The 26,319-nt window shown below is 45.4% G+C and overlaps 1 protein-coding gene across 1 annotated transcript; it reads left to right on the forward strand.

Moving 5' to 3' along the window:
• bmal1a (basic helix-loop-helix ARNT like 1a) lies at positions 1 to 19,743 on the forward strand. The gene is made up of 20 exons (XM_079224296.1): positions 1 to 21; positions 3,529 to 3,640; positions 3,989 to 4,052; positions 4,398 to 4,545; positions 4,800 to 4,820; positions 4,999 to 5,031; positions 5,265 to 5,294; positions 5,612 to 5,769; positions 5,986 to 6,065; positions 6,160 to 6,252; positions 6,342 to 6,459; positions 6,605 to 6,754; positions 10,044 to 10,290; positions 15,523 to 15,629; positions 15,713 to 15,863; positions 17,494 to 17,573; positions 17,657 to 17,765; positions 18,045 to 18,138; positions 18,379 to 18,472; positions 18,541 to 19,743. The coding sequence occupies exons 3-20, from the start codon at positions 4,007 to 4,009 to the stop codon at positions 18,696 to 18,698; spliced, it is 1,917 nt and encodes a 638-aa protein (XP_079080422.1). The 5' UTR covers positions 1 to 21; positions 3,529 to 3,640; positions 3,989 to 4,006; the 3' UTR covers positions 18,699 to 19,743.
• The last annotated feature ends 6,576 nt before the right edge of the window (positions 19,744 to 26,319 follow it).

Below are 26,319 nucleotides of genomic sequence, written 5' to 3' on the forward strand. Positions count from 1 at the left end.
ACCGAGCTCCCGGGACCGACTGTGAGTACACATGAACACACGGGGGATCAATCCTGCATCTCGGGGACGCTGCTGGGTTTAAAGCATGATGGATGTCGTCGATGTTTTGCCTGCTTGTGGTCATGTCAGTGGTTTGAGCAGGAGGAGGGACCCGCTGGTCCTCTCGGGCTCTGGAGCTAGCTGCTAGCTGCGCATGCTAACGCTAGTCAGCCGACGGGATTAGATGTTGTTGTGGATAAAGGAGGGAACACGCCCCCGTATGGACCGGCCGTGACCGTGTCAGCGTGTGTCGGGGCTGGAAGGTAGGAGGCAGGAGGTAGGAGGCAGGAGGCAGGAGTCGGTCCGTAGCTCGTTAGTGTCAACCAGAGTGTCCTCATATCATCAGCAGCTAGATGTGTCCACATATTGTCTTCATAGCATCAGCAGCTAGTTGTGTCCTCATAGCATCAGCAGCTAGCCGTGTCCTCATAGCATCAGCAGCTAGCTGTGTCCTCATAGCATCAGCAGCTAGCTGTGTCCTCATAGCATCAGCAGCTAGCCGTGTCCTCATAGCACCAGCAGCTAGCCGTGTCCTCATAGCACCAGCAGCTAGATGTGTCCACATATTGTCTTCAATATGGTCCTGATGGCCTGTGAGGTCTTGGTCCTGATGGTCTGTGAGGTCTTGGTCCTGATGGACTGTGAGGTCTTGGTCCTGATGGCCTGTGAGGTCTTGGTCCTGATGGAGCGTGAGGTCTTGGTCCTGATGGCCTGTGAGGTCTTGGTCCTGATGGCCTGTGAGGTCTTGGTCCTGATGGCCTGTGAGGTCTTGGTCCTGATGGAGCGTGAGGTCTTGGTCCTGATGGATTGTGAGGTCTTGGTCCTGATGGTCTGTGAGGTCTTGGTCCTGATGGCCTCTGAGGTCTTGGTCCTGATGGTCTGTGAGGTCTTGGTCCTGATGGTCCAGGGTGAGAGGGGTTGGCTACAATCTTTCTTGTTCGCTTCAGAGTCCTTGACGCGAACAAGTCCTGTAGGGACGGCAGATTAGCCAATCACCTCTCAGTAGAGCGGATGATGCGCTGCAGCCTGCCCTTGTCCTTGGCTGCAGCATGCCCCTGTCCTTGGCAGTGGCTGCAGCGTGCCCCTGTCCTTGGCAGTGGCTGCAGCGTGCCCTTGTCCTTGGCAGTGGCTGCAGCGTGCCCTTGGCTATTTCATGCTGCAACAATGAGTTGATGAAATATTAGTTTTTAAGTCTGATTATTGATTCTAATCAACATATTTGCTCTTTGTTCTAATTCCTTTGGCTCATATAATAATGAGACTATGTGAATCACTTCAAAAAGCACAGGAGGTGGAGTGAGCCAAACTAGCATGACTAGATATGTGTTCTCTCTGCCAACATTAATTGGCTCTCCTCTACAGCCATACTCTTTTCCAAGTGTGTGTGTGCGTGTGCGTGTGCGTGGCTAGCTGACTCACTGATGAAGTAGAAGTGTGTGGAGGGAAATGAAAGGTGGCTGCTTCTGAGACCACAAAGCCCGGCTGACCCAGTTTCCTCTCTCTGTGTTCATGACGTCGTGGTTCCCCTCTGGCCCAGAGCTCTGCTGCCTGAGCTGTGCATGTTGCTGTCTCTAGAAAATCGCTACCTGAGCTTAGCATGTTGCTCTCTCTAGAGCTCTGCTACCTGAGCTTAGCGTGTTGCTGTCTCTAGAGCTCTGCTACCTGAGCTTAGCGTGTTGCTGTCTCTAGAGCTCTGCTGCCTGAGCTGTGCATGTTGCTGTCTGTAGAAAACTGCTACCTGAGCTTAGCATGTTGCTGTCTCTAGAAAACTGCTACCTGAGCTTAGCATGTTGCTGTCTCTTGAAAACTGCTACCTGAGCTTAGCATGTTGCTGTCTCTAGAGCTCTGCTACCTGAGCTTAGTGTGTTGCTGTCTCTAGAGCTGTGCTACCTGAGCTTAGTGTGTTGTTGTCTCTAGAGCTGTGCTACCTGAACTGTGCATGTTGCTGTCTCTAGAGCTGTGCTACCTGAGCTGTGCATGTTGCTGTCTCTAGAGCTGTGCTACCTGAGCTGTGCATGTTGCTGTCTCTAGAGCTGTGCTACCTGAGCTGTGCATGTTGCTGTCTCTAGAGCTGTGCTACCTGAGCTGTGCATGTTGCTGTCTCTAGAGCTGTGCTACCTGAGCTGTGCATGTTGCTGTCTCTAGAGCTGTGCTAGTTGCTGTCTCTAGAGCTGTGCTACCTGAGCTGTGCATGTTGCTGTCTCTAGAGCTCTGCTACCTGAGCTGTGCATGTTGCTGTCTCTAGAGCTCTGTTACCTGAGCTCTCTTCAATTCCCGGCTCTGCTAGCCCATATCCGTGTGTCTTTTAGACACTTCACTCCAAATGTCTCCTGGGTTTTCTGTGTCCACCATTTTTGTAGCAGCCTCTCTGATGCGTTGTTTAATCTGGCAGCCGGTCGCTGTGAAGAGAAGATCAGAGAATGAGTCTGTGTGTAAAGTCCTTTTTATGAAGGTCATTCAGGCTGACATTATTAAGGATGTGAGTCTAAGTACTTGTATTTTAGATGTGTATCTGAGTAGCCTCTCTCTTGTCTGACTAGCACACACATTCTCCCATTAGATTATCAAACAGTTCAGGCGAGAACGTCTAACACGTCAGTGCACATTGTCAGGAGCTGTTTGTGAACACGGTATTGTAAAGAAGAAAGAGAAACGCAGGAGGGATTCTCTCTCTAACGTCTATTCATTGTTTTGCATGTTGGACTTCTGATTTGAAAACCCTGTTCACAAATAGCACTCCCCTGTGGGTTGAAGCTGGTCCTGCATGCTGCAGAGTTCAGGCTGACGCTGGCCTAAAGTATTCATCAGTTAGTCCACAATAGTGGAGCAACGGTTCATAAACTCACGGATCAGATCAGATCCACACAAAAGTGTTTTCCTTTCACTCTCTTATAGTCATCTATAGTGTTTTATTAATAGTGGTTTTAATGTTTTATAATGTACCTAATGTTCCCTGAGCAGAGCCTGAAGGCATCACAGTGTGTGTTGACCATTAGCACGTTGCTAGCTCTCTCCTGTCGGTCTGAACACGGATTGGTTCTTTACAAAGTCACATGATCAGAGACTAGAACACATCAATGAGGTCCTGATATCTGACTGAATATTGGAGGATACCGATCAGTGAAACTTTATTTCACACTGATAGTCACCGTTAAACAGAGCTGGTCCACATCCTGGTTCTCCTTCTTCTGTTCTGGTCTACCTTAGTGGAAACAAGCGTAGGACAGCTCAGCAGCCACTAGGGGTTATGGCATGACGTTACATACATAGACGTGTGATTAAGACTGCAGTGCTGGGTTTAAAGGAGTTAGCCGGAGACAGAAGGCGCATCAGGAAATGATCCAAATAGCCCAGATTCAGTTTTGACATGTTTCATAATGACTTCAATTGTTTTTGTTTCATATTTAGCTATGAATCAAGTGTTGTAATGCTACTTACATATGTGGTGTTGTTTTTCATTCGCGTTTAACTGACTGTTTGGTCCCTCAGGGGTGGACTGGTTGCATCAGCTGTTTGAGGACCACACCGGATGAATCGAACCAGACGGACCGGAGCAGACGACCCCCGGCCAGTCTAGGAGGCCTGGCCCGTGTCCTGCCAGGTGAGTGAAGGTCCACCTTGACGGCTGCTGCTCATCTTCCTCGTCTGACTGTTGAATGCTTCAACAGAAAATAGCCTGAATTCTGGTCCGCACTCAAAGGAGGCAGCTCAGGTACAAACAGACATCTGAAGCTTGGAACGTAAAACAGAACCTTTAGTTTCCTACTGACAGCCAAGCTGTGTTAGAATCACAGCCCCCACCTGTCAATGTCCTCCATCACCACACAAGGTTGATGTGACGGGTTTAACAATCCTGACCCTGAGGGTCTAAAGCACCTCTGCAGGACAAGAGGTCTGATGAACAAACTGCTCACGCTAAGCTATGACTCTCCTGCTGTTGTGTTCACAGTTGAGGGCTCGAGCGTGGATGGAAGGAGATGATTTTAACACAGAGGCTGTGATGAACATTTGTGGTGAGTGACGTGACGACAGACTCTTCTACATGTCTATAAACTCTCCTGATCTTCATCTTTCTGAAGTAGATGTTCAACATTCAGAGTAATGTCTACCTGAGCACTACTTCATTTATTTCTTATCCGACATGTTCTACCTGTGAGAATACACGTTTCAGTTATTCCAGAACACATTCAGTAAAGAGCTGTAGCTCATGATGGTCGTCCTGAAACCACAAGGTCGCCGGCTCCATCCCCATAGTCCCATGCCTCAGCGTCCATGAGACCCTGAACCAGTTGCATCTTATGATGGGTTACATGCAGAGACGTGTGTCATGTATGTAAACATGTATTGTAACTCTGCAGATGACCTGATGGCAGACCAAAGAATGGACATCTCGTCTACAATGACTGACTTCATGACCCCCGGCTCCACCGACCTCATCTCCAGCTCCATCAGCACGCCGGGCATGGACTACACCCGCAAGAGGAAGGGCAGCACCACCGACTACCAGTGAGGGGGAGGGAGGAGGAGGAAGGGCAGCACCAGTGAGGGGGAGGGCGGAAGGGCAGCACCAGTGAGGGGGAGGGAGGAAGGGCAGCACCACCGACTACCAGTGAGGGGGAGGGAGGGAGGGCAGCATGTACACTAGTGTTCTCATTAATACTTATAATATGTACACTAGTGTTCTCATTAGTAGTTATAACATGTAATATGTACACATTGTAAATATTGACATTTCTTAATACACTTGTGTTTCCTTACAGAATTGATGGCTTCTCTTTTGAGTAAGTTCAAACCTGACTGAGATATCAATGATATCAATGAGCTCATTATTGCATCATGATAGATTTATTTATATTCTATATATATATATATATATATATATATATATATATATATATATATATGAGAGAGAGAATAGAGGTGAAGGGTTTGACACGTTCTCCTGTCTCTGCCCCTCAGTGACATGGACCCAGACAAGGACAAACTGGGAAGGTAAGCAGCTCTACTCCTCAGTATTTCTATTCCATCCCATAATCATAAGACACATATGTCCTGTGATGTCTATCAAGGCGGATGGTTTTGATTAGTCATCTCACACACACACACACACACACACACAGAGGACTGGAACAGTGAAACCTCAACTCTTAACATATGAGCTGCTTACAGGACCTGGTCCCATAGACGCAGCAGCTCCTCTAACATTGCTGTGTTTGTCTTTCCAGTGACCAGCAGGGCCGGATCAAGAATGCCAGGTAAACCCTCCTCTCATGAATGAAAGTTGCTCTGCTTGACAGCTGTGTGTGTTGATAGCAAGGCTCTGCATGCATGACGTGTCTAGAGCTAGCATGTGGAGCTAAAGACACGCTGTGTTCTCCTTGGTAAAGAACAGTTAGTGCTAGCTAGTGGAGAGGAGCAGACTCAACACCAAGGCCTTCTTAGCGTTGAGCAGAGGACTTGTAGCATGTTCCATAGCTTTGAACCTTTATGGATTCTGTGCTCTTACACAACAGAGCGACCACAGAGATGAGAGGAGGAACCTCCTGTGTGACCACATGTCTCTTCTCCACAGAGAGGCTCACAGCCAGATCGAGAAGCGCCGCAGGGACAAGATGAACAGCTTCATTGACGAGCTGGCCTCCCTGGTGCCCACCTGCAACGCCATGTCCCGCAAGCTGGACAAGCTCACGGTGCTGCGCATGGCCGTGCAGCACATGAAGACGCTCAGAGGTGAGGCTTATGTATGTGTGTGTGTGTGTGTGAGGAAGCACAACTTGTGAGGGTTCAGGTTATATATTATATTATTAACAAAGCAATTCATGGTCAGCTCAGATGAATCCATGTTTAAACTAATCAAAGCTATTTAAGAGGGAGAGACTACACACAGACTTCAGCTGAGAGCTTGGACGTGCAGCTGCAGGTGAACACCTGTACTGTTGTGTGCAGGTGCAGCCAACCCGTACACAGAGGCCAACTACAAGCCGGCCTTCCTCTCTGATGACGAGCTGAAGCACTTGATATTGCGGGTGAGTGTGACCGTGTGGAACAGCCTCTCAGCATCACGCTGTAGAGACACATCCCACTGTGGCTCTGAAGATGACCGTTTGTGTTGTGACGCAGGCTGCCGATGGGTTCCTGTTTGTGGTTGGGTGTGACCGTGGAAAGATCCTCTTTGTTTCCGAATCTGTCTTCAAGATCCTCAACTACAGCCAGGTATGCTGGCTGTGTTATTGATGACATGTTTCATACGTTTGAGTTGTTCTGTCTGACGTCAGTCCCTCTGTTCTCTCACACGTCTTCAGAACGACCTGATAGGTCAGAGCCTGTTCGATTACCTTCACCCTAAGGACATTGCCAAGGTCAAAGAGCAGCTGTCCTCCTCTGACACGGCCCCACGAGAGAGGCTCATCGATGCCAAGAGTAAGCAGCATTCTTCATGGAGTGTGCAGAACCAGGACTGTTGACCTGAGCCTCCATCTTTAACCCTTGCATGACCAACCTGCCTTGTGACGCCAGAAAACGCGCGTGTGTGTGTGTGTGTGTGTGTGTGTGTGTGTGTGCGCAGCCGGTCTCCCAGTGAAGACGGACATCGCCCCCGGCCCGTCCCGTCTCTGCTCTGGAGCCCGGCGCTCCTTCTTCTGCAGGATGAAGTGCAACAGGCCCTCAGTCAAAGTGGAGGACAAGGACTTCCCCTCCACCTGCTCCAAGAAGAAAGGTACTTCCTCTTCTGTTACCACAACCCTCCTCTCATGATCATTACTATCATAACACCTGATCATGATCATTACTATCATAACACCTGATCATTACTATCATAACACCTGATCATTACTATCATAACACCTGATCATGATCATTATTATCATAACACCTGATCATAACCATCATAACACCTGATCATTACTATCATAACACCTCATCATTACTATCATAACACCTCATCATTACCATCATAACACCTCATCATTACCATCATAACACCTGATCATAACCATCATAACACCTGATCATTACTATCATAACACCTCATCATTACCATCATAACACCTGATCATTACTATCATAACACCTCATCATTACCATCATAACACCTGATCATTACCATCATAACACCTGATCATTACCATCATAACACCTGATCATTACTATCATAACACCTCATCATTACCATCATAACACCTCATCATTACCATCATAACACCTCATCATTACCATCATAACACCTCATCATTACCATCATAACACCTGATCATTACCATCATAACACCTCATCATTACCATCATAACACCTGATCATAACTATCATAACACCTCATCATTACCATCATAACACCTGATCATAACCATCATAACACCTGATCATAACTATCATAACACCTCATCATTACCATCATAACACCTGATCATTACCATCATAACACCTGATCATTACCATCATAACACCTGATCATAACTATCATAACACCTCATCATTACCATCATAACACCTGATCATTACCATCATAACACCTGATCATTACCATCATAACACCTCATCATAACCATCATAACACCTCATCATAACCATCATAACACCTGATCATAACCATCATAACACCTGATCATTACTATCATAACACCTCATCATAACCATCATAACACCTGATCATAACTATCATAACACCTCATCATTACTATCATAACACCTGATCATTACCATCATAACACCTCATCATTACCATCATAACACCTCATCATTACCATCATAACACCTCATCATTACCATCATAACACCTCATCATTACCATCATAACACCTCATCATTACCATCATAACACCTCATCATTACTATCATAACACCTGTTATCATAACACCTGATCATTACCATCATAACACCTCATCATTACTATCATAACACCTGGTCATTACCATCATAACACCTCATCATTACTATCATAACACCTCATCATTACCATCATAACACCTCATCATTACCATCATAACACCTCATCATTACCATCATAACACCTGATCATTACTCTCATAACACCTGATCATTACTCTCATAACACCTGATCATTACTCTCATAACACCTGATCATTATTATCATAACACCTCATCATTATGATCATAATACCTCATCATTATGATCATAATACCTCATCATTATTATCATAACACCTGATCATTATTATCATAACACCTGATCATAACCATCATAACACCTGATCATAACCATCATAACACCTGATCATAACCATCATAACACCTCATCATTACTATCATAACACCTGATCATAACCATCATAACACCTGATCATTATTATCATAACACCTCATCATTATTATCATAACACCTCATCATTATTATCATAACACCTCATCATTACCATCATAACACCTCATCATTATTATCATAACACCTCATCATTACTATCATAACACCTCATCATTACCATCATAACACCTCATCATTACTATCATAACACCTCATCATTACTATCATAACACCTCATCATTATTATCATAACACCTCATCATTATTATCATAACACCTCATCATTATTATCATAACACCTCATCATTACCATCATAACACCTCATCATTACCATCATAACACCTCATCATTATTATCATAACACCTCATCATTACTATCATAACACCTCATCATTACCATCATAACACCTCATCATTACTATCATAACACCTCATCATTATTATCATAACACCTCATCATTATTATCATAACACCTCATCATTATTATCATAACACCTCATCATTACTATCATAACACCTGATCATTACTATCATAACACCTGATCATTACCATCATAACACCTGATCATGATCAGTACCATGATAACACCTGATCATTACCATGATAACACCTGGTCATGATCATTACCATCATAACACCTCATCATTACTATCATAACACCTCATCATTACTATCATAACACCTGATCATTACTCTCATAACACCTCATCATTACTATCATAACACCTGATCATTACCATCATAACACCTGATCATTACTATCATAACACCTGATCATTACTATCATAACACCTGATCATTACTATCATAACACCTGATCATTACTATCATAACACCTGTTATCATAACACCTCATCATTACTATCATAACACCTCATCATTACCATCATACCACCTGATCATTACCATCATACCACCTGATCATTACCATCATAACACCTGATCATTACTATCATAACACCTCATCATTACCATGATAACACCTCATCATTACTATCATAACACCTGATCATTACCATGATCATTACCATCATAACACCTGATTATGAGCAGTCAACATGTGTTCCTGCTCAGTCTCTGGCTGTAAATTCAGGATCGGCAGAAGAACATGTGCAGGTCATTCAAGCAGAAAGACAGTTTGGTGTTCAGCTGAATATTTCATGTCTCCTCCCTCTGATGTTGATGCAGACCTTGTGTTATTAGAACATAAATGAGCCGTTGGCTGCGTTCAGGCTCCGTTTCACAGGCCTGGATAACTGTGTGTCCTTAGCGTGGAGACAGGAGTTCAACGAGGGCGTTCTTGTCTTCCTCCTTCCACGCCGCAAAGCCTCCCGTGGGCAGAGTCTTTCCAGAGGAAGAGGTTGTGAAAAGACGCTCGTGATTCTCTCTATAGTGGTCATGTTGGACCCTGAGTTCTGGAAGACTTCCTGCATGACTTGCACAGTATTTTGGTGTCTGATGACACAAAGTGTGTGAAATGAGATGCTCGTGAATCTTAGCTATGGAAGATGTGATTGACACACAGACGAGCTTTATGTCAAAGCAGATTTATTTAGTAGTTTCAGCAGAAGATGTCAGAGGCCAGTATTTAGAATGTGTTCTATCTCTTCAGTTATTAATCATTCTAAACTCTTCAAGACATTATTTAACCTCATGGTTTCTCCATCTGGTGCTGATACCTTTACATTCAGTTCACTGAGCTGAAAGTCCATTTCCTGTTTGACCCTCTGACCCCGTCCCAGCGGACCGGAAGAGCTTCTGCACCATCCACAGCACCGGCTACCTGAAGAGCTGGCCTCCCACCAAGATGGGTCTGGACGAGGACAACGAGCCCGACAATGAGGGCTGCAATCTGAGCTGCCTGGTCGCCATCGGGCGGCTGCACCCGCACATCGTGCCCCAGCCCAGCCTGGCCGACATCCGGGTGAAGCCCACGGAGTACGTCTCCCGACACGCCATCGACGGGAAGTTTGTCTTCGTTGACCAGAGGTGAGGGGGAGCGTCAAACTCAAATTTATTTGAGTGATTCCTCAGCGCATTTTAAAGCTTCACTCTATCTCTGATCATCAATCATCTTTGTCTGTAGATCACTTCATACATCTTTCTAACATTCAGCGAGCAGAAAGAGGATAGATGCAAAACAAGTCTCTCTAGCTCTATTATATTACTTACGATATGGTTTGATTTCACACTGTAGTTGAGATGCATATATGAGATCACAATATGTGTTGCCACAGCAATTAGTGTAGTTGCATCCCCACACATGTATTGCTTGTTGTTTTGAGCATGATGCTTTGAAATGGAAGCTCTACTGTCTCTTCGACAAGGACACAGAGTAGTATATTTAAAACCAGCCGGCTCCTGATCACAACTTTACTCTTTATTTATTATTGCTATTTCACTGTAAGGTTTATCAAAACATGCCAATGATGGTTCATAAGAATGAAGATAATGCAGTCTGTCTGTATTCATTCATCAGACAGGCTGGCCCCTCTATCATTTTCAATTTATTTTGTATAGCCTAAAATTACAAATTATCCTCAGAGGGCTTTACAATCTGTACACATATGACATCCTCTAACCTTTGACCCTCACATCGGTTCTGGAAAAACTCCTACAAAAAACATCCAGGACAACAGAGGAGGATCCTCTATCAGGATGGACAGAAGCAATAGATGTCATGTGACCAGAATGAACAACGTAACACATCATGCTCACATTGTTTAGAGGCGGAGCCTAGTAGTCGTTAAACATAGTGAATGTTAAGATGATGTTTGTTTTGCTAGCATGGTCAGGGTTTGTTGAAGGTGGTCACATTTAAATGTCCAGGGAAAAGAGTTGAGGTGATAGTTAGGGGTGGGAATCACCAGAGGTCCCACGATACGATATTATCACGATACGATATTATCACGATACTTAAGTCACGATACGATATTATCACGATACTTAAATCACGATACGATATTATCACGATACTTAAGATACAACACGATATTATCACGATAATTAAGTCACAATACGATATTATCACGATAATTAAGTCACTATATGATATTATCACGATACTTAAGTCACTATATGATATTATCACGATAATTAAGTCACAATACGATATTATCACGATAATTAAGTCACTATATGATATTATCACGATACTTAAGTCACTATATGATATTATCACGATAATTAAGTCACAATACGATATTATCACGATACTTAAGTCATATACGATATTATCACGATACTTAAATCACGATATGATATTATCACGATAATTAAGTCACAATGCGATATTATCACGATACTTAAGTCACTATACGATACTATCACGATACTTAAATCACGATACGATATCATCACGGTACGTAAGTCACGATACGATATCATCACGGTACGTAAGTCACGATACGATGTCATCACGATACGTACGTCACGATATCATCACGATACGTACGTCACAATACAATATCATCACGATACGTACGATACGATATCATCACGATACAATATCATCACGATTCGTACGTCACGATACGATATTATCACGATATGCAAGTTACGATATTATCACGATAATTAAGATGCGATACGGTACTGCGATATTATCACGATACTCAAGTCACGAATATTATCACGATACTTATGTATCGTGACTTAAGTATCATATCTTAAGTCACGATACAATATTATCACGACATTTAAGTCAGAAGACTATGACAACATATTTGATCTAATTAGATAAAGTTGTCAGTCTGTTCATCTCACTTCAATCATTTTTATTGCAGCAAAATGGGACAAACTGACCAACACTGTGATAAATGTTGCACCTGACAAACTATACTGTTTGTATTACAGTTTACATAGTCACTTCATCATTACAGTCTACATCAGGGGTGTCAAACTCATGTTAGTGAAGGGGCCGCATGCTGCCCAATTTGATCTCAAGTGGGCCGGACCAGTAAAATCACAGCATATTAACGCATACATAATGACAATATTTCTCTATGTTTAAATCTTTGGTGAAGGTTTTTGGATGATAAACCCTATTTTAAGGTATTTTTACAATAAACTAGAAACATAAAGATCAAAAATTCAGACATCAGCCCACTGTTTACCTGCCTGGGCTCTCCTCTGCAGATTCCCTCGCAGTGGAGCAATATTTATAGTAATGTCAGTGGTCTAATGAATTCTGACTCTGGGTCAATGTATAGCGTGCCCTAGGGCTGGGCGGTATGGCCAAAAACTCATATCACGGTATTTTGTAAAATTCTGGCGGTTTCATGATATATCAGGCCGGCACCGCCATCGTTATTCACCACTCGCTCACAACTGGCCAGCAGCTGTTTTGATTGGTACATAGGGTGCTAGCCTGGAGGGATTTAGGACCCAGGGGAATCCCTTGATACTAGTGGCGCATGCGCGGCCGTAACGACTATTGTCATTCTTCAGCCGGCAGCAACATTTAATGTTTACAGTCACAGATACGTGTACAGCGGTCTGAGCTGCTTACGTCTCACGGATATAAGTTGACTCAGGGTGTGCAAGACATGACATCGCCAAAATGCATGATGGGTAAAGCCCGCCCACTGTGCTGCACAGGAAAAGACTTCTTCCTTCACAAGAAAAGTCTTCCTGTGTGGGCAGTGCCATTTACCCAGCATGCCTTTTGGCGATGTCATTTTTTGCACACCCTGAGTCAAATGAGTTAACATGAGAGGTAAGTAGCTCGGTCCGCTGCTCCTTCAGCTTCAAGCTGTGAACATTAAATGTTGCTGCTGCCAAACAGAACGACCGGTATGACGGTATGTGAACAATTCATACCGTACGCAAAGCCCTAGCGTGCCGTTTATCAATCAGTGGTTTGAGACCCAGCTCAGCTTTCTTTCTTTTATTCTGCAATTTTAACAATTATCCTGCGGGCCAGACTGGACCCCCTGGCGGGCCGGATCCGGCCCGCAGGCCGTATGTTTGACACCCCTGGTCTACATAGTCACTTCATCATTACAGTCTACATAGTCACTTCATCATTACAGTCTACATGGTCACTTCATCATTACAGTCTACATGGTCACTTCATCATTACAGTCTACATGGTCACTTCATCATTACAGTCTACATAGTCACTTCATCATTACAGTCTACATGGTCACTTCATCATTACAGTCTACATAGTCACTTCATCATTATAGTCACTTCATCATTATAGTCACTTCATCATTACAGTCTACATCGTCACTTCATTACTACAGTCCAACACGTCCGGTACCTACCGGACCGAAAAGCAACGCAGATTTCGGTGCTTCCTTCCGGTGCCTGAGCCGATTTTAATACTTTTTTTTTTTTTTTTTACACTACTCTGTAAAGTTGCACGGTATATAGATACTAAAAAGGTAGCGCGGTGCCCGCACAATAAAAACGATTATTAAAATAGCGCGAATCAGAGCACACTGCTGCTCTGCTCTCTGTCCGCCTGCATGCAGAGCGGGGCTCGAGGGGGCGGGGCTCGGGGGGGCGGGGCTCGAGGGGGCGGGGCTCGAGGGGGCGGGGCTTCCAGCGCTCACACACAGTGCGCGCACACAGAGATCGCTGCAGACACGAGCACGAGCTTTTGAACGTCGTCCTCGGCTTGATGGAACAAATCTCTCCAGTTGATATGAATGATGACGTGTAGTCCATAAAGCAGCAGTTTTAGGATCCAACAGAGTCTGAGTTCTGTTGCACACGTGAAGTTAAAAGGTTTGAAGCTGTAGTTTGAAGTGTGTTTTGTATGTACTTATTTATTTATATCTACAGTATACTTAAAACAGTTAATAATATTGTTCAATTTGAAGAAAAAAAATTGCCTTGGCAATAAAAAAGTATCGGTTCAGGCACCGGTATCGGAAAAAACCCAAACGATAACCATCCCTAATTATTACAGTCTACATGGTCACTTCATTATTACAGTCTACATGGTCACTTCATTACTACAGTCTACATAGTCACTTCATTATTACAGTCTACATAGTCACTTCATCATTACAGTCTACATGGTCACTTCATTACTACAGTCTACATAGTCACTTCATTATTACAGTCTACATAGTCACTTCATTATTACAGTCTACATAGTCACTTCATCACTACAGTCTACATAGTCACTTCATCATTACAGTCTACATAGTCACTTCATTATTACAGTCTACATAGTCACTTCATCACTACAGTCTACATAGTCACTTCATCTCTACAGTCTACATAGTCACTTCATCACTACAGTCTACATAGTCACTTCATTATTACAGTCTACATAGTCACTTCATCATTACAGTCTACATAGTCACTTCATTATTACAGTCTACATAGTCACTTCATCATTACAGTCTACATAGTCACTTCATTACTACAGTCTACATAGTCACTTCATTATTACAGTCTACATAGTCACTTCATTATTACAGTCTACATAGGCACTTCATTATTACAGTCTACATAGTCACTTCATTATTACAGTCTACATAGTCACATCATCACTACAGTCTACATAGTCACTTCATCACTACAGTCTACAGTCTACATGGTCACTTCATTATTACAGTCTACATGGTCACTTCATTATTACAGTCTACATAGTCACTTCATTATTACAGTCTACATAGTCACTTCATCACTACAGTCTACATAGTCACTTCATTATTACAGTCTACATGGTCACTTCATTATTACAGTCTACATAGTCACTTCATTATTACAGTCTACATAGTCACTTCATCACTACAGTCTACATAGTCACTTCATCTCTACAGTCTACATAGTCACTTCATTATTACAGTCTACATAGTCACTTCATCTCTACAGTCTACATAGTCACTTCATTATTACAGTCTACATAGTCACTTCATCACTACAGTCTACATAGTCACGTCGGAGAGGGGGGCGGGGCTTATCTCCGTGAAGATAGTTTTCATTTCTGCCGTCCACCATAATTGATAAAAGATCGATATTTGTCTTCCGTGTATCGTTACTTGTCTTCCGTGTATCGATACCATATCGCCACGCAGAATATCATGATACTATGATGAATCCCCACCTTAGTGATAGGGTGCTGAATCTATCTGTCTGATGCTAGAAGGCGTGGCCTGAAGTCAGAGCATGACTTGCTGGCCCCGACAACGTTTTGGTTGTGAGGATCCAGAGTCCACTATCCAGCTCACTTGAGCTTTCTCCGTCTCCCCATCTCAGGGCCACAGCCATCCTGGCATACCTGCCGCAGGAGCTGCTGGGGACCTCCTTCTACGAGTACTTCCACCAGGACGACATCGGCCACCTGGCAGAGTGCCACCGGCAAGGTACCCGCCTCGTGGGTTAGTGCTGCAGCGTGGGGGAGGAGCCAGAGTGTCTTCAGTGTGTGTGTGTGTGTGTGTGTCCACAGTGTTGCAGATGAGAGAGAAGATCAACACCAACTCTTACAAATTCAAGATCAAAGACGGCTCTTTCATCACGCTGAGGAGTCGCTGGTTCAGCTTCATGAACCCCTGGACCAAGGAGGTGGAGTACATCGTGTCCACCAACACCGTGGTGTCGTAAGTAGACCAGGACCCTGTCCCCGTATAGACCCTGTCCCCGTAGACCCTGTCCCCGTATAGACCCCTGTAGACCCTCCTGTCCCCCCGTAGACCCTCCTGTCCCCCCGTAGACCCTCCTGTCCCCCAGTAGACCCTCCTGTCCCCCCGTAGACCCTCCTGTCCCCCAGTAGACCCTCCTGTCCCCCCGTATAGACCCTGTCCCCGTAGACCCTGTCCTCGTAGACCCTTTCCCCCGTATAGACCCTGTCCCCGTATAGACCCTGTCCTCGTAGACCCTCCTGTCCCCCCGTATAGACCCTGTCCCCGTATTGACCCTGTCCTCGTAGACTCTGTCCCCGTAGACTCTTTGTCCCCCCCATATAGACCCTGTCCCCCCGTAGACCCTGTCCTCGTAGACCCTTTCCCCCCGTATAGACCCTGTCCCCGTATAGACCCTGTCCTCGTAGACCCTCCTGTCCCCCCGTATTGACCCTGTCCTCATAGACTCTGTCCCCGTAGACTCTTTGTCCCCCCCATATAGACCCTGTCCCCCCGTAGACGCTGTCCTCGTAGACGCTGTCCCCCGTATAGACCCTATCCCCCCGTATAGACCCTGTCCTCGTAGACCCTCCTGTCCCCCTGTATAGACCTTGTCCCCCCGTATAGACCTTGACCCTGTAGACCCTGTCCCCTGTAGACCCTGTCCTCGTGGACCCTGTCCCTGTAGACCCTCCTGTCCCCCCGTATAGTCCCTGTCCCCCCGTAGACCCTGTCCCCGTAGACCCTCCTGTCCCCCCGTAGACCCTCCTGTCCCCCCGTATAGACCCTGTCCCCGTAGACCCTCCTGTCCCCCCGTATAGACCCTGTCCCCCCGTATAGACCCTGTCCCCCCATATAGACCCTGTCCCCCCATATAGACCCTGTCCCCCCATATAGACCCTGTCCCCCGTAGACCCTCCTGTCCCCCGTATAGACCCTGTCCCCGTAGACCCTCCTGTCCCCCGTATAGACCCTCCTGTCCCCCCGTATAGACCCTCCTGTCCCCCCGTAGACCCTCCTGTGCCCCCCCGTAGACCCTGTCCCCCGTATAGACCCTGTCCCCCCCGTAGACCCTGTCCCCCCGTATAGACCCTGTCCCCCCGTAGACTCTGTCCCCATAGACCCTGTCCCCCCGTATAGACCCTGTCCCCCCGTATAGACCCTGTCCCCCCGTAGACTCTGTCCCCCCGTATAGTCCCTGTCCCCCCGGTATAGTCCCTGTCCCCCCCGTAGACCCTTCTGTCCCCCCCGTAGACCCTTCTGTCCCCCCCAGTAGACCCTTCTGTCCACCCCAGTAGACCCTTCTGTCCCCCCCAGTAGACCCTTCTGTCCACCCCAGTAGACCCTTCTGTCCCCCCCAGTAGACCCTTCTGTCCCCCCCAGTAGACCCTTCTGTCCACCACAGTAGACCCTGTCCCCCGTATAGTCCCTGTCCCCCGTATAGTCCCTGTCCCCCCGTAGACCCTGTCCCCCCGTAGACCCTGTCTCCATGTAGACCCTGTCCCCCCCGTATAGACCCTGTCCCCCCGTATAGTCCCTGTCCCCCCGTATAGTCCCTGTCCCCGTATAGTCCCTGTCCCCGTAGACCTGACGATGCCGTGTCTCTTAGGGGTCCCCTGATGGAGGGACCAGACTACCCCCAGTCGGTGGCGTCCCCTCAGAGCATGGACAGCGTCCTCACCTCGGAGGGTAAGTGAGGAACATGCAGCTTCACGTTCAGGCCTTCATCCTTCAGTGGACACATCCTCTTCCTCATGGCTGTTGATTGGCAGGTGGAGGTAGGCGGGCCCTGCAGACGGTCCCCGGCATCCCCGGTGGCACGAGAGCAGGAGCCGGCAAAATTGGACGCATGATTGCAGAGGAAGTGATGGAGATCCAGAGGTGAGCCTGTGTGTCGGGACCACGTCTACTTCCTGAAGCGGAGGAAGCCGAGTCGGCACATTTTATCACACAGAGCCTCTGAGAAACACCAGGCGGTGAAAAGTGCCGACTCTGCCGATCCGTCCTCAGTCGTCCTGACTAACACTGACTCAGACCGCTACGAATCGGCACGCTGTAGGATCTGGATATTTTAACCTGTTACCTACAGCCTCTGACTCCACTGAGGTCAGGATGAGGGGCGTGAACCTATAACACAACACCTGTGTCTGTTTCCATCAGGATCCGAGGCTCCTCCCCCTCCAGCTGTGGCTCCAGCCCTCTGAACATCTCCAGCACCCCGCCTCCCGACACCTGCTCCCCAGGGGGCAAGAAGGTACCCCCCCCCCCCGTCACACAGACAGACAGACAGACAGACAGACACACACACACACACACACACACACACACACACACACACACACACACACTTCATCATGTCTGACGTAACAACGTTATGCTGATTAAAGTGATGAGGTCATCATTTGAGCCGCCAGGGTTCTTACGGGTGTGTGTGTGTGTGTGTGTGTGTGTGTGTGTGTGTGTGTGTGTGTGTGTGTGTGTGTGTCATCCACAGATTCAGAATGGAGGGACCCCCGAGCTGCCGGGCACCGGGGTCCTTCCGGGCCCGGACTCAGTCGGCTACCCGTACTCCAACCAGTCCATCATGAGTGAGTGGACCACGTTGTGCTCGCGTCCATCTGGGTGTGTTGTGTTCTAACCCTCGTCCTCCCTGCAGGTGACAACTCCCACCTGAGCATCGACATCATGGACGAGCCCGGCTCCAGCAGCCCCAGCAACGACGAGGCGGCCATGGCCGTCATCATGTCGCTGCTGGAGGCGGACGCCGGCCTGGGCGGCCCGGTGGACTTCAGCGACCTGCCCTGGCCTCTGTGAGGCGGAGGAGCCGGACCGGAGTCCAGCTCTGTGGCGACCTAATGCAACCAACACCTGAGCTTCTCCTGCTGTCGGAGGAGACCCTTCACTACCTTCATCATCATCATCATCATCATTCCCCGTAGAAGCACCAGACCCTGACTCGTTTGGGGCTTTAATGTAAATGTGTTTGCAGTGTTGAAGCACACAGAGCCGGTCCCGGACGCTGTGGACTGAACTCTGTCCACCGGCACTCTGGACCGTCTGAGCCGCTCCACCTGACTGCACCGCTCACCTGTGGCTGCAGGCTGATGCCGTGGGACACGCCCCCTAACAACTGGGCTCCAGCATGAGGAACGGACACAGCGTTGTTCTCTGGAGATTCGCTCACAAGATTCTTCGAGGTCTTTTTTATTCCCGAGCCACAAAATTCCACACGCGTGTGTTTCAGTGTTTCAGTCCATTTCAATCAAAGTAAAAAACTGCTGCTCCTCTTCCTCACGGTGGAAAACAAACTACCTGCAGCACCGAGCAATGCTCATGAAGACTCAGCTCAGTGGAGGTCTTCAGTGACCCTACGACACAGAGCCAGTGGGCTGATGGGACGCGACCCAAACCATTAAAGCTGCCGTGTGACTCGTGAGGAAAGCTCTGGATCCCTGAATTCAGAGGAGAACTAGAACCCATCGACTGTGTGAGAACTGAAGAAAACACAAATATCAGAAGCTTCACTTCAATTGACATTGAATGTCCTAATAATTGTATGATTTCTTTTAATAGTAAAACAAATTCAGTACGCCATATAAAGGAGTACGTAGTATACACTGTACGCTGGCTACCTGACCCAGTGCATGCTGGGAGAGGCAGCCACCCTCAAACACACAACAATGGAGGACGGATGATGGACTGCAGCAGCAGCATGTTGGTATGATGACACGTGCATGTGTCATGTGATCACATGACACGTGCATGTGTCATGTGATCACAGCTCATATGGAGATATGGATCACCAGTACAACACAGAAACCACTGCTCTGGTCTCTCTGTGCTTACTGGTCCACCACCAGTGGACCAGTAAGCACAGAGAGACCAGAGCTCCTCACACACAGGGACCAGGTGAGGTACCTGTGTCATCTTTCCTCTTCACTACATAACGTGTTCCCTTGTTGATATTCCCCACCTGACGATAATGTATCAAATCTTTAAATATTATCATGTTAAGAGTATACTTTATGCAAATATATATATATACATATATATATGAGTATGATGAGTGTATGTATCAGCGGTGAAATATTTTTAAAATAAAATGTGTTTCTGTCATTATGAACAAAACATGGTGCGAGTATTGTTGTCAGTATTGTTAAAATGTGAGCCACATCATATGTTCTTCAGTGAGGTCTGATCTGCTCTCAGCCAATCGGAGCAGCCGGTGGTGTTTCTATACGTGTTGCCCAGAGAGAGGGATCATAATATGAGGACATGATAACATGATAACTCCTCAGCTGTCATGTCTGTGCCAAACGGTTCCATGGAGCCTGAGCGGCTGCATCATGGAATGAGGAGCCATGACATGCTCCTCAGCTACACTGTTCTCTCATTCCAGAAAACCTCAAACTAGTTTACAAGTTTAAACTCAGACTGTTGCTGCCGGCTTCTGTTCTGCAGCTCCACGAGCGCTACGTTCTGCTGTGTGCTACATGCTGTGTGCTACATGCTGTGCATGATGTGTGCTACATGCTGTGTGCTACATGCTGTGCATGATGTGTGCTACATGCTGTGTTGTGCATGATGTGTGCTACATGCTGTGTGCTACATGCTGTGTTGTGCATGATGTGTGCTACATGCTGTGTGCTGCATGATGTGTGCTACATGCTGTGCATGCTGTGTGCTACATGCTGTGTTGTGCATGATGTGTGCTACATGATGTGTTGTGCATGATGTGTGCTACATGCTGTGTTGTGCGTGATGTGTGCTACATGATGTGTTGTGCATGATGTGTGCTACATGCTGTGTTGTGCATGATGTGTGCTACATGCTGTGTTGTGCGTGATGTGTGCTACATGCTGTGTTGTGCGTGATGTGTGCTACATGATGTGTGCTACATGCTGTGTTGTGCATGCTGTGTGCTACATGATGTGTTGTGCATGCTGTGTGCTACATGATGTGCAGGGTGTGTCCTACATGCTGTGTTGTGCATGATGTGTGCTACATGCTGTGTGCTACACAGTGTGTTGTGCATGCTGTGTGCTACACAATGTGGTGTGCATGCTGTGTGCTACATGCTACACATGCTGTGTGCTACATGCTGTGCGCTACATGCTATGCACTGCATGCTGTATGCTATACAATGTGTTGTACATGCTGTGTGCTACATGCTGTGTTGTGTCTAATGCATCTAGTAATATTTGATGCATTATTCATTAAGTTATTACAATATGAGGAAATATAAACTAAGCAAAAGGAACCTTTCCAGTTTTACAAGACAAAAGTGGACTTTGTTTGGTTGAGGGGACATTCTCATCAAACAGCTCTGAAGAGGTTTACAACATTCAGGACTACAAGTCCTCCTGGACCCAGGAGAGCCTGGACCTGGACCCAGGACAGCCTGGACCTGGACCCAGGAGAGCTTGGACCTGGACCCAGGAGGACCTGGACCCAGGAGGACCTGGACCCAGGAGGACCTGGACCCAGGAGAGCTATTCAGTGAACTCATCATTCAACTTTATTTGAGTTTATAATGTCATGACATGTATTAGCTTATGGGCTCGTGGTTTTCTTACCCTATGAATTGCTACATACTTATTACCCTTTTAGATCTGTAATGACAGTCATCCTGGTCCTTTTTGTCTTATTTATCAATCAATTGTCAAAAAATGTCCTTTTGGCAAAATTATTTAGCTCCCTTTTTCAGGAGAAATGTAACTTTCAAAATCTGGCAAGTATTTATCATTATTATGTTATAAAGGCTTAAAACCATGTGTAAAAAGTAAAGAAACGTTTTAGAATATTCATCATATTTCTCTTCTAAACAATTGAAAATGAACATAAGCAAAGCTTTTGAAATTAAATTGAACCTATTTTACATCTGCTCAAACTGTTTTGTTTGCATAAAGCATTCAGTGTCCATGTTACAGGCTTTTATATGTGTCCATGTTACAGGCTTTTATATGTCCATGTTACAGGCTTTTATGTGTCCATGTTACAGGCTTTTATGTGTGTTGTGTGTCCATGTTACAGGCTTTTATGTGTGTCCATGTTACAGGCTTTTATGTGTGTCCATGTTACAGGCTTTTATATGTGTCCATGTTACAGGCTTTTATGTGTCCATGTTACAGGCTTTTATGTGTGTTGTGTGTCCATGTTACAGGCTTTTATGTGTGTCCATGTTACAGGCTTTTATGTGTGTCCATGTTACAGGCTTTTATGTGTCCATGTTACAGGCTTTTATGTGTCCATGTTACAGGCTTTTATATGTGTCCATGTTACAGGCTTTTATATGTGTCCATGTTACAGGCTTTTATATGTACATGTTACAGGCTTTTATGTGTCCATGTTACAGGCTTTTATGTGTGTTGTGTGTCCATGTTACAGGCTTTTATGTGTGTCCATGTTACAGGCTTTTATGTGTGTCCATGTTACAGGCTTTTATGTGTGTCCATGTTACAGGCTTTTATGTGTGTCCATGTTACAGGCTTTTATGTGTGTCCATGTTACAGGCTTTTATGTGTGTCCATGTTACAGGCTTTTATGTGTGTCCATGTTACAGGCTTTTATATATGTCCATGTTACAGGCTTTTATGTGTGTCCATGTTACAGGCTTTTTTATATGTGTCCATGTTACAGGCTTTTATATATGTCCATGTTACAGGCTTTTATGTGTGTCCATGTTACAGGCTTTTTTATATGTGTCCATGTTACAGGCTTTTATATGTGTCCATGTTACAGGCTTTTATATGTGTCCATGTTACAGGCTTTTATATGTGTCCATGTTACAGGCTTTTATATGTGTCCATGTTACAGGCTTTTATGTGTGTCCATGTTACAGGCTTTTATGTGTGTCCATGTTACAGGCTTTTATGTGTGTCCATGTTACAGGCTTTTATGTGTGTCCATGTTACAGGCTTTTATGTGTGTCCATGTTACAGGCTTTTATATATGTCCATGTTACAGGCTTTTATGTGTGTCCATGTTACAGGCTTTTTTATATGTGTCCATGTTACAGGCTTTTATATGTGTCCATGTTACAGGCTTTTATATGTGTCCATGTTACAGGCTTTTATATGTGTCCATGTTACAGGCTTTTATGTGTGTCCATGTTACAGGCTTTTATGTGTGTCCATGTTACAGGCTTTTATGTGTGTCCATGTTACAGGCTTTTATGTGTGTCCATGTTACAGGCTTTTATGTGTGTCCATGTTACAGGCTTTTTTATATGTGTCCATGTTACAGGCTTTTTTATATGTGTCCATGTTACAGGCTTTTTTATATGTGTCCATGTTACAGGCTTTTTTATATGTGTCCATGTTACAGGCTTTTATATGTGTCCATGTTACAGGCTTTTATGTGTGTTGTGTGTCCATGTTACAGGCTTTTATGTGTCCATGTCCAGGCATTTTAGAGATTTGTATGTCTCTCTGAACTCTCATAAACTATACTAATACTATTATTTACAATCACAACATATTTCCAAAGAAAACACCAATCAAAAGGCAGTCAAAGTCTCTCCTCTGATCCTCTGCTGCACTCTGCTCTGCCCACCCCTCCCCCACAGACGAGCTCGCCGCCGTTTTTCTTAACATGACCATGAATCCGTTGTTCAGAATCCGTTGGAATTACGTCGATGGCGTAAATATTCGAGGAGTTACGATAAATCTCGTTTTGGCTTTGAACGCCACCACATACGCCATCGACACGTCCCAGGTAGCAGCGGACTCGGCTGTGTTCCGGCTCGATGCGGCCCAATGTGAGCCAGCTTTGGCCCAATTCATTGTTGCCATATCTGGCCCGGATGTAGCTGTTACGGACATGGGCCTATTCTGGCTGAGACATGGCAGCGGGGTTTAGCGGCAACCAGCACTGAAAGAGGTTTTTTTAAATAATAGTTGAAAAGACAACAGGCAACCATTAGGGCCTCCCTCCTGGGTCCTTCTGCATAAAAAGGACCAGACCTCATGCAGTCGCTCTTTCTTTTCTTTCTCCACCGACATCCGCTCTCATGGTAAGTACCCGCATTATTAAATTGTTCAAATATGGTGGGAGATGTCTATTTAACACATTTACATATACATTACTCATCTTTGAGAGAAGCTCAATTCCTCCACATGGCCCGTGTGTATTCAATGCTAACCGCTCTTAAGCTAGCTAACCTTGTCAGGGGAGTTCAGCACGTTAGCTAGAAAACGTGTCCTGAGGACCCGAATAATGCTGTTAGCTGACTAGTCTGTAATGAAAGAACACTTTTGTATTTATAAGCCATGATGTTTGAGCACAGACATGTGTAACAACGCCTCCACTGCAGCTAGAACTGTTTTAACCAGCCAGCTGGTTTACAGCAAGCAGGGTTGGAGTAGCTTTAACGTTAATGTAATGGACACGTGGCGAAATTGTATTGCAATGTTTTATCTCCTGAAATCAAAATGTATAGTTACGAGCAGACGTGGACGCTGTCAGATGTCATTACATTATATACAGACACGATATTCAATACATAAGGAGTGAGAACGGTTTGCAATGTTATTGATAGACTTACCATTTATGTTTTGTAAATTGTGAGATCTCACAACAGTTGTTTGTCTCTGTTTCTACCAGGCTGCAACCTCTGGATTTTTTATTTTTGGACGTGAAGCCATGATGCCGGAGTGACGGTAGTCTTTTTGTGTTCAGTTAGAGTTCTATTTTTAATTTAATTTAATTTGACCCTGTGTGCATTCAGTTAATAAAAACGTATTTACTGTAACATTTTGGTCTACGTGTATTTTATCGTATTGTTATATAATAATTCATTCAACCGGACCCAAGCAGAGTCGGCAGCCGGACCTGGGCCGACGTGTTTCTTCTGGTGTGCCGGCTTCGATTACGGCCCAGTGACGGCTGCCGGACACTGGCCCGATTCTGGGGCGCCATCCATGCCGAGTCGCAGACGAATCGGCAACCGGACGCGGGCCGACAGTGTTTCTTCCAGCGAGCCGAACCCAAGCCGGATCTGGGCCAGGTCATTTTGGCTACCTGGGAAGCCTCGATACGCACTTGACCAAAATCTACCTGGATTACCCGACACTTTCGAGACAGATGAGACTACTTTGGTTCCTTTAGAAACAGATGAGACTACTTTGGTTCCTTTAGAAACAGATGAGACTACTTTGGTTCCTGTAGAGACAGATGAGACTACTTTGGTTCCTGTAGAGACAGATGAGACTACTTTGGTTCCTTTAGAGATAGTTGAGACTACTTTGGTTCCTGTAGAGACAGATGAGACTACTTTGGTTCCTTTAGAGATAGTTGAGACTACTTTGGTTCCTGTAGAGACAGATGAGACTACTTTGGTTCCTGTAGAGACAGATGAGACTACTTTGGTTCCTGTAGAGATAGATTAGACTACTTTGGTCTCATCTATCTCTACAGGAACCAAAGTAGTCTAATCTGTTTTAAAGGAACCAAAGTGGTTCCTGTAGAGATAGTTGAGACTACTTTGGTTCCTGTAGAGATAGATGAGACTACTTTGGTTCCTGTAGAGATAGATGAGACTACTTTGGTTCCTTTAGAGACAGATAAGACTACTTTGGTTCCTGTAGAGATAGATGAGACTACTTTGGTTCCTGTAGAGATAGATGAGACTACTTTGGTTCCTTTAGAGACAGATAAGACTACTTTGGTTCCTGTAGAGATAGATGAGACTACTTTGGTTCCTTTAAGACAGAGTAGACTACTTTGGTTCCTGTAGAGATAGATTAGACTACTTTGGTCTCATCTATCTCTACAGGAACCAAAGTAGTCTCAACTATCTCTACAGGAACCACTTTGGTTCCTTTAAAACAGATTAGACTACTTTGGTTCCTGTAGAGATAGATGAGACCACTTTGGTTCCTTTAAGACAGATTAGACTACTTTGGTCTCATCTACTTTGACTACTTTGGTTCCTTTAAGAACCAAAGTAGGCCCTGCTTTCTCCTCCCACTGCCCCTGGGATGCCCCCTTCATGGATCGTGGCTATCTGGATCATGGACCATGCCTACTACTCATTATATGAATAGTTTCTGTCACATTCATTGAAGGTGCTGTAACTCCGTTACGTTATTCATTCTGGCCACATGACATCTATTGCTTCTGTCCATCCGGGGAAAGGGATCCTCCTCTGTTGCTCTCCCTCAGGTTTCTTCCCCTTTTTTCCCTGTGAAAGGGTTTTTACTATCTTTTTTGGGGGAGTTGTTCCTGATCCGATGTGAGGTCCCGGGACAGGATGTTATGTTACAGATTGTAAAGCCCTCTGAGGCAAACTTGTATTTGTGATGCTGGGCTATATAAAATAAACTGAACTGAACTGAATTGAATTAAGACAGATTGAAGAAGGGAGGCGGTGTTGTGAATAGCATTTATTAGAAAACATTGTGTCAACATGTCCTCTGACTTCCTGTGTGCTTTG

This window comes from Taurulus bubalis, assembly GCF_910589615.1.
Source record: "Taurulus bubalis genome assembly, chromosome: 9".
Lineage (NCBI taxonomy): Eukaryota > Metazoa > Chordata > Actinopteri > Perciformes > Cottidae > Taurulus > Taurulus bubalis.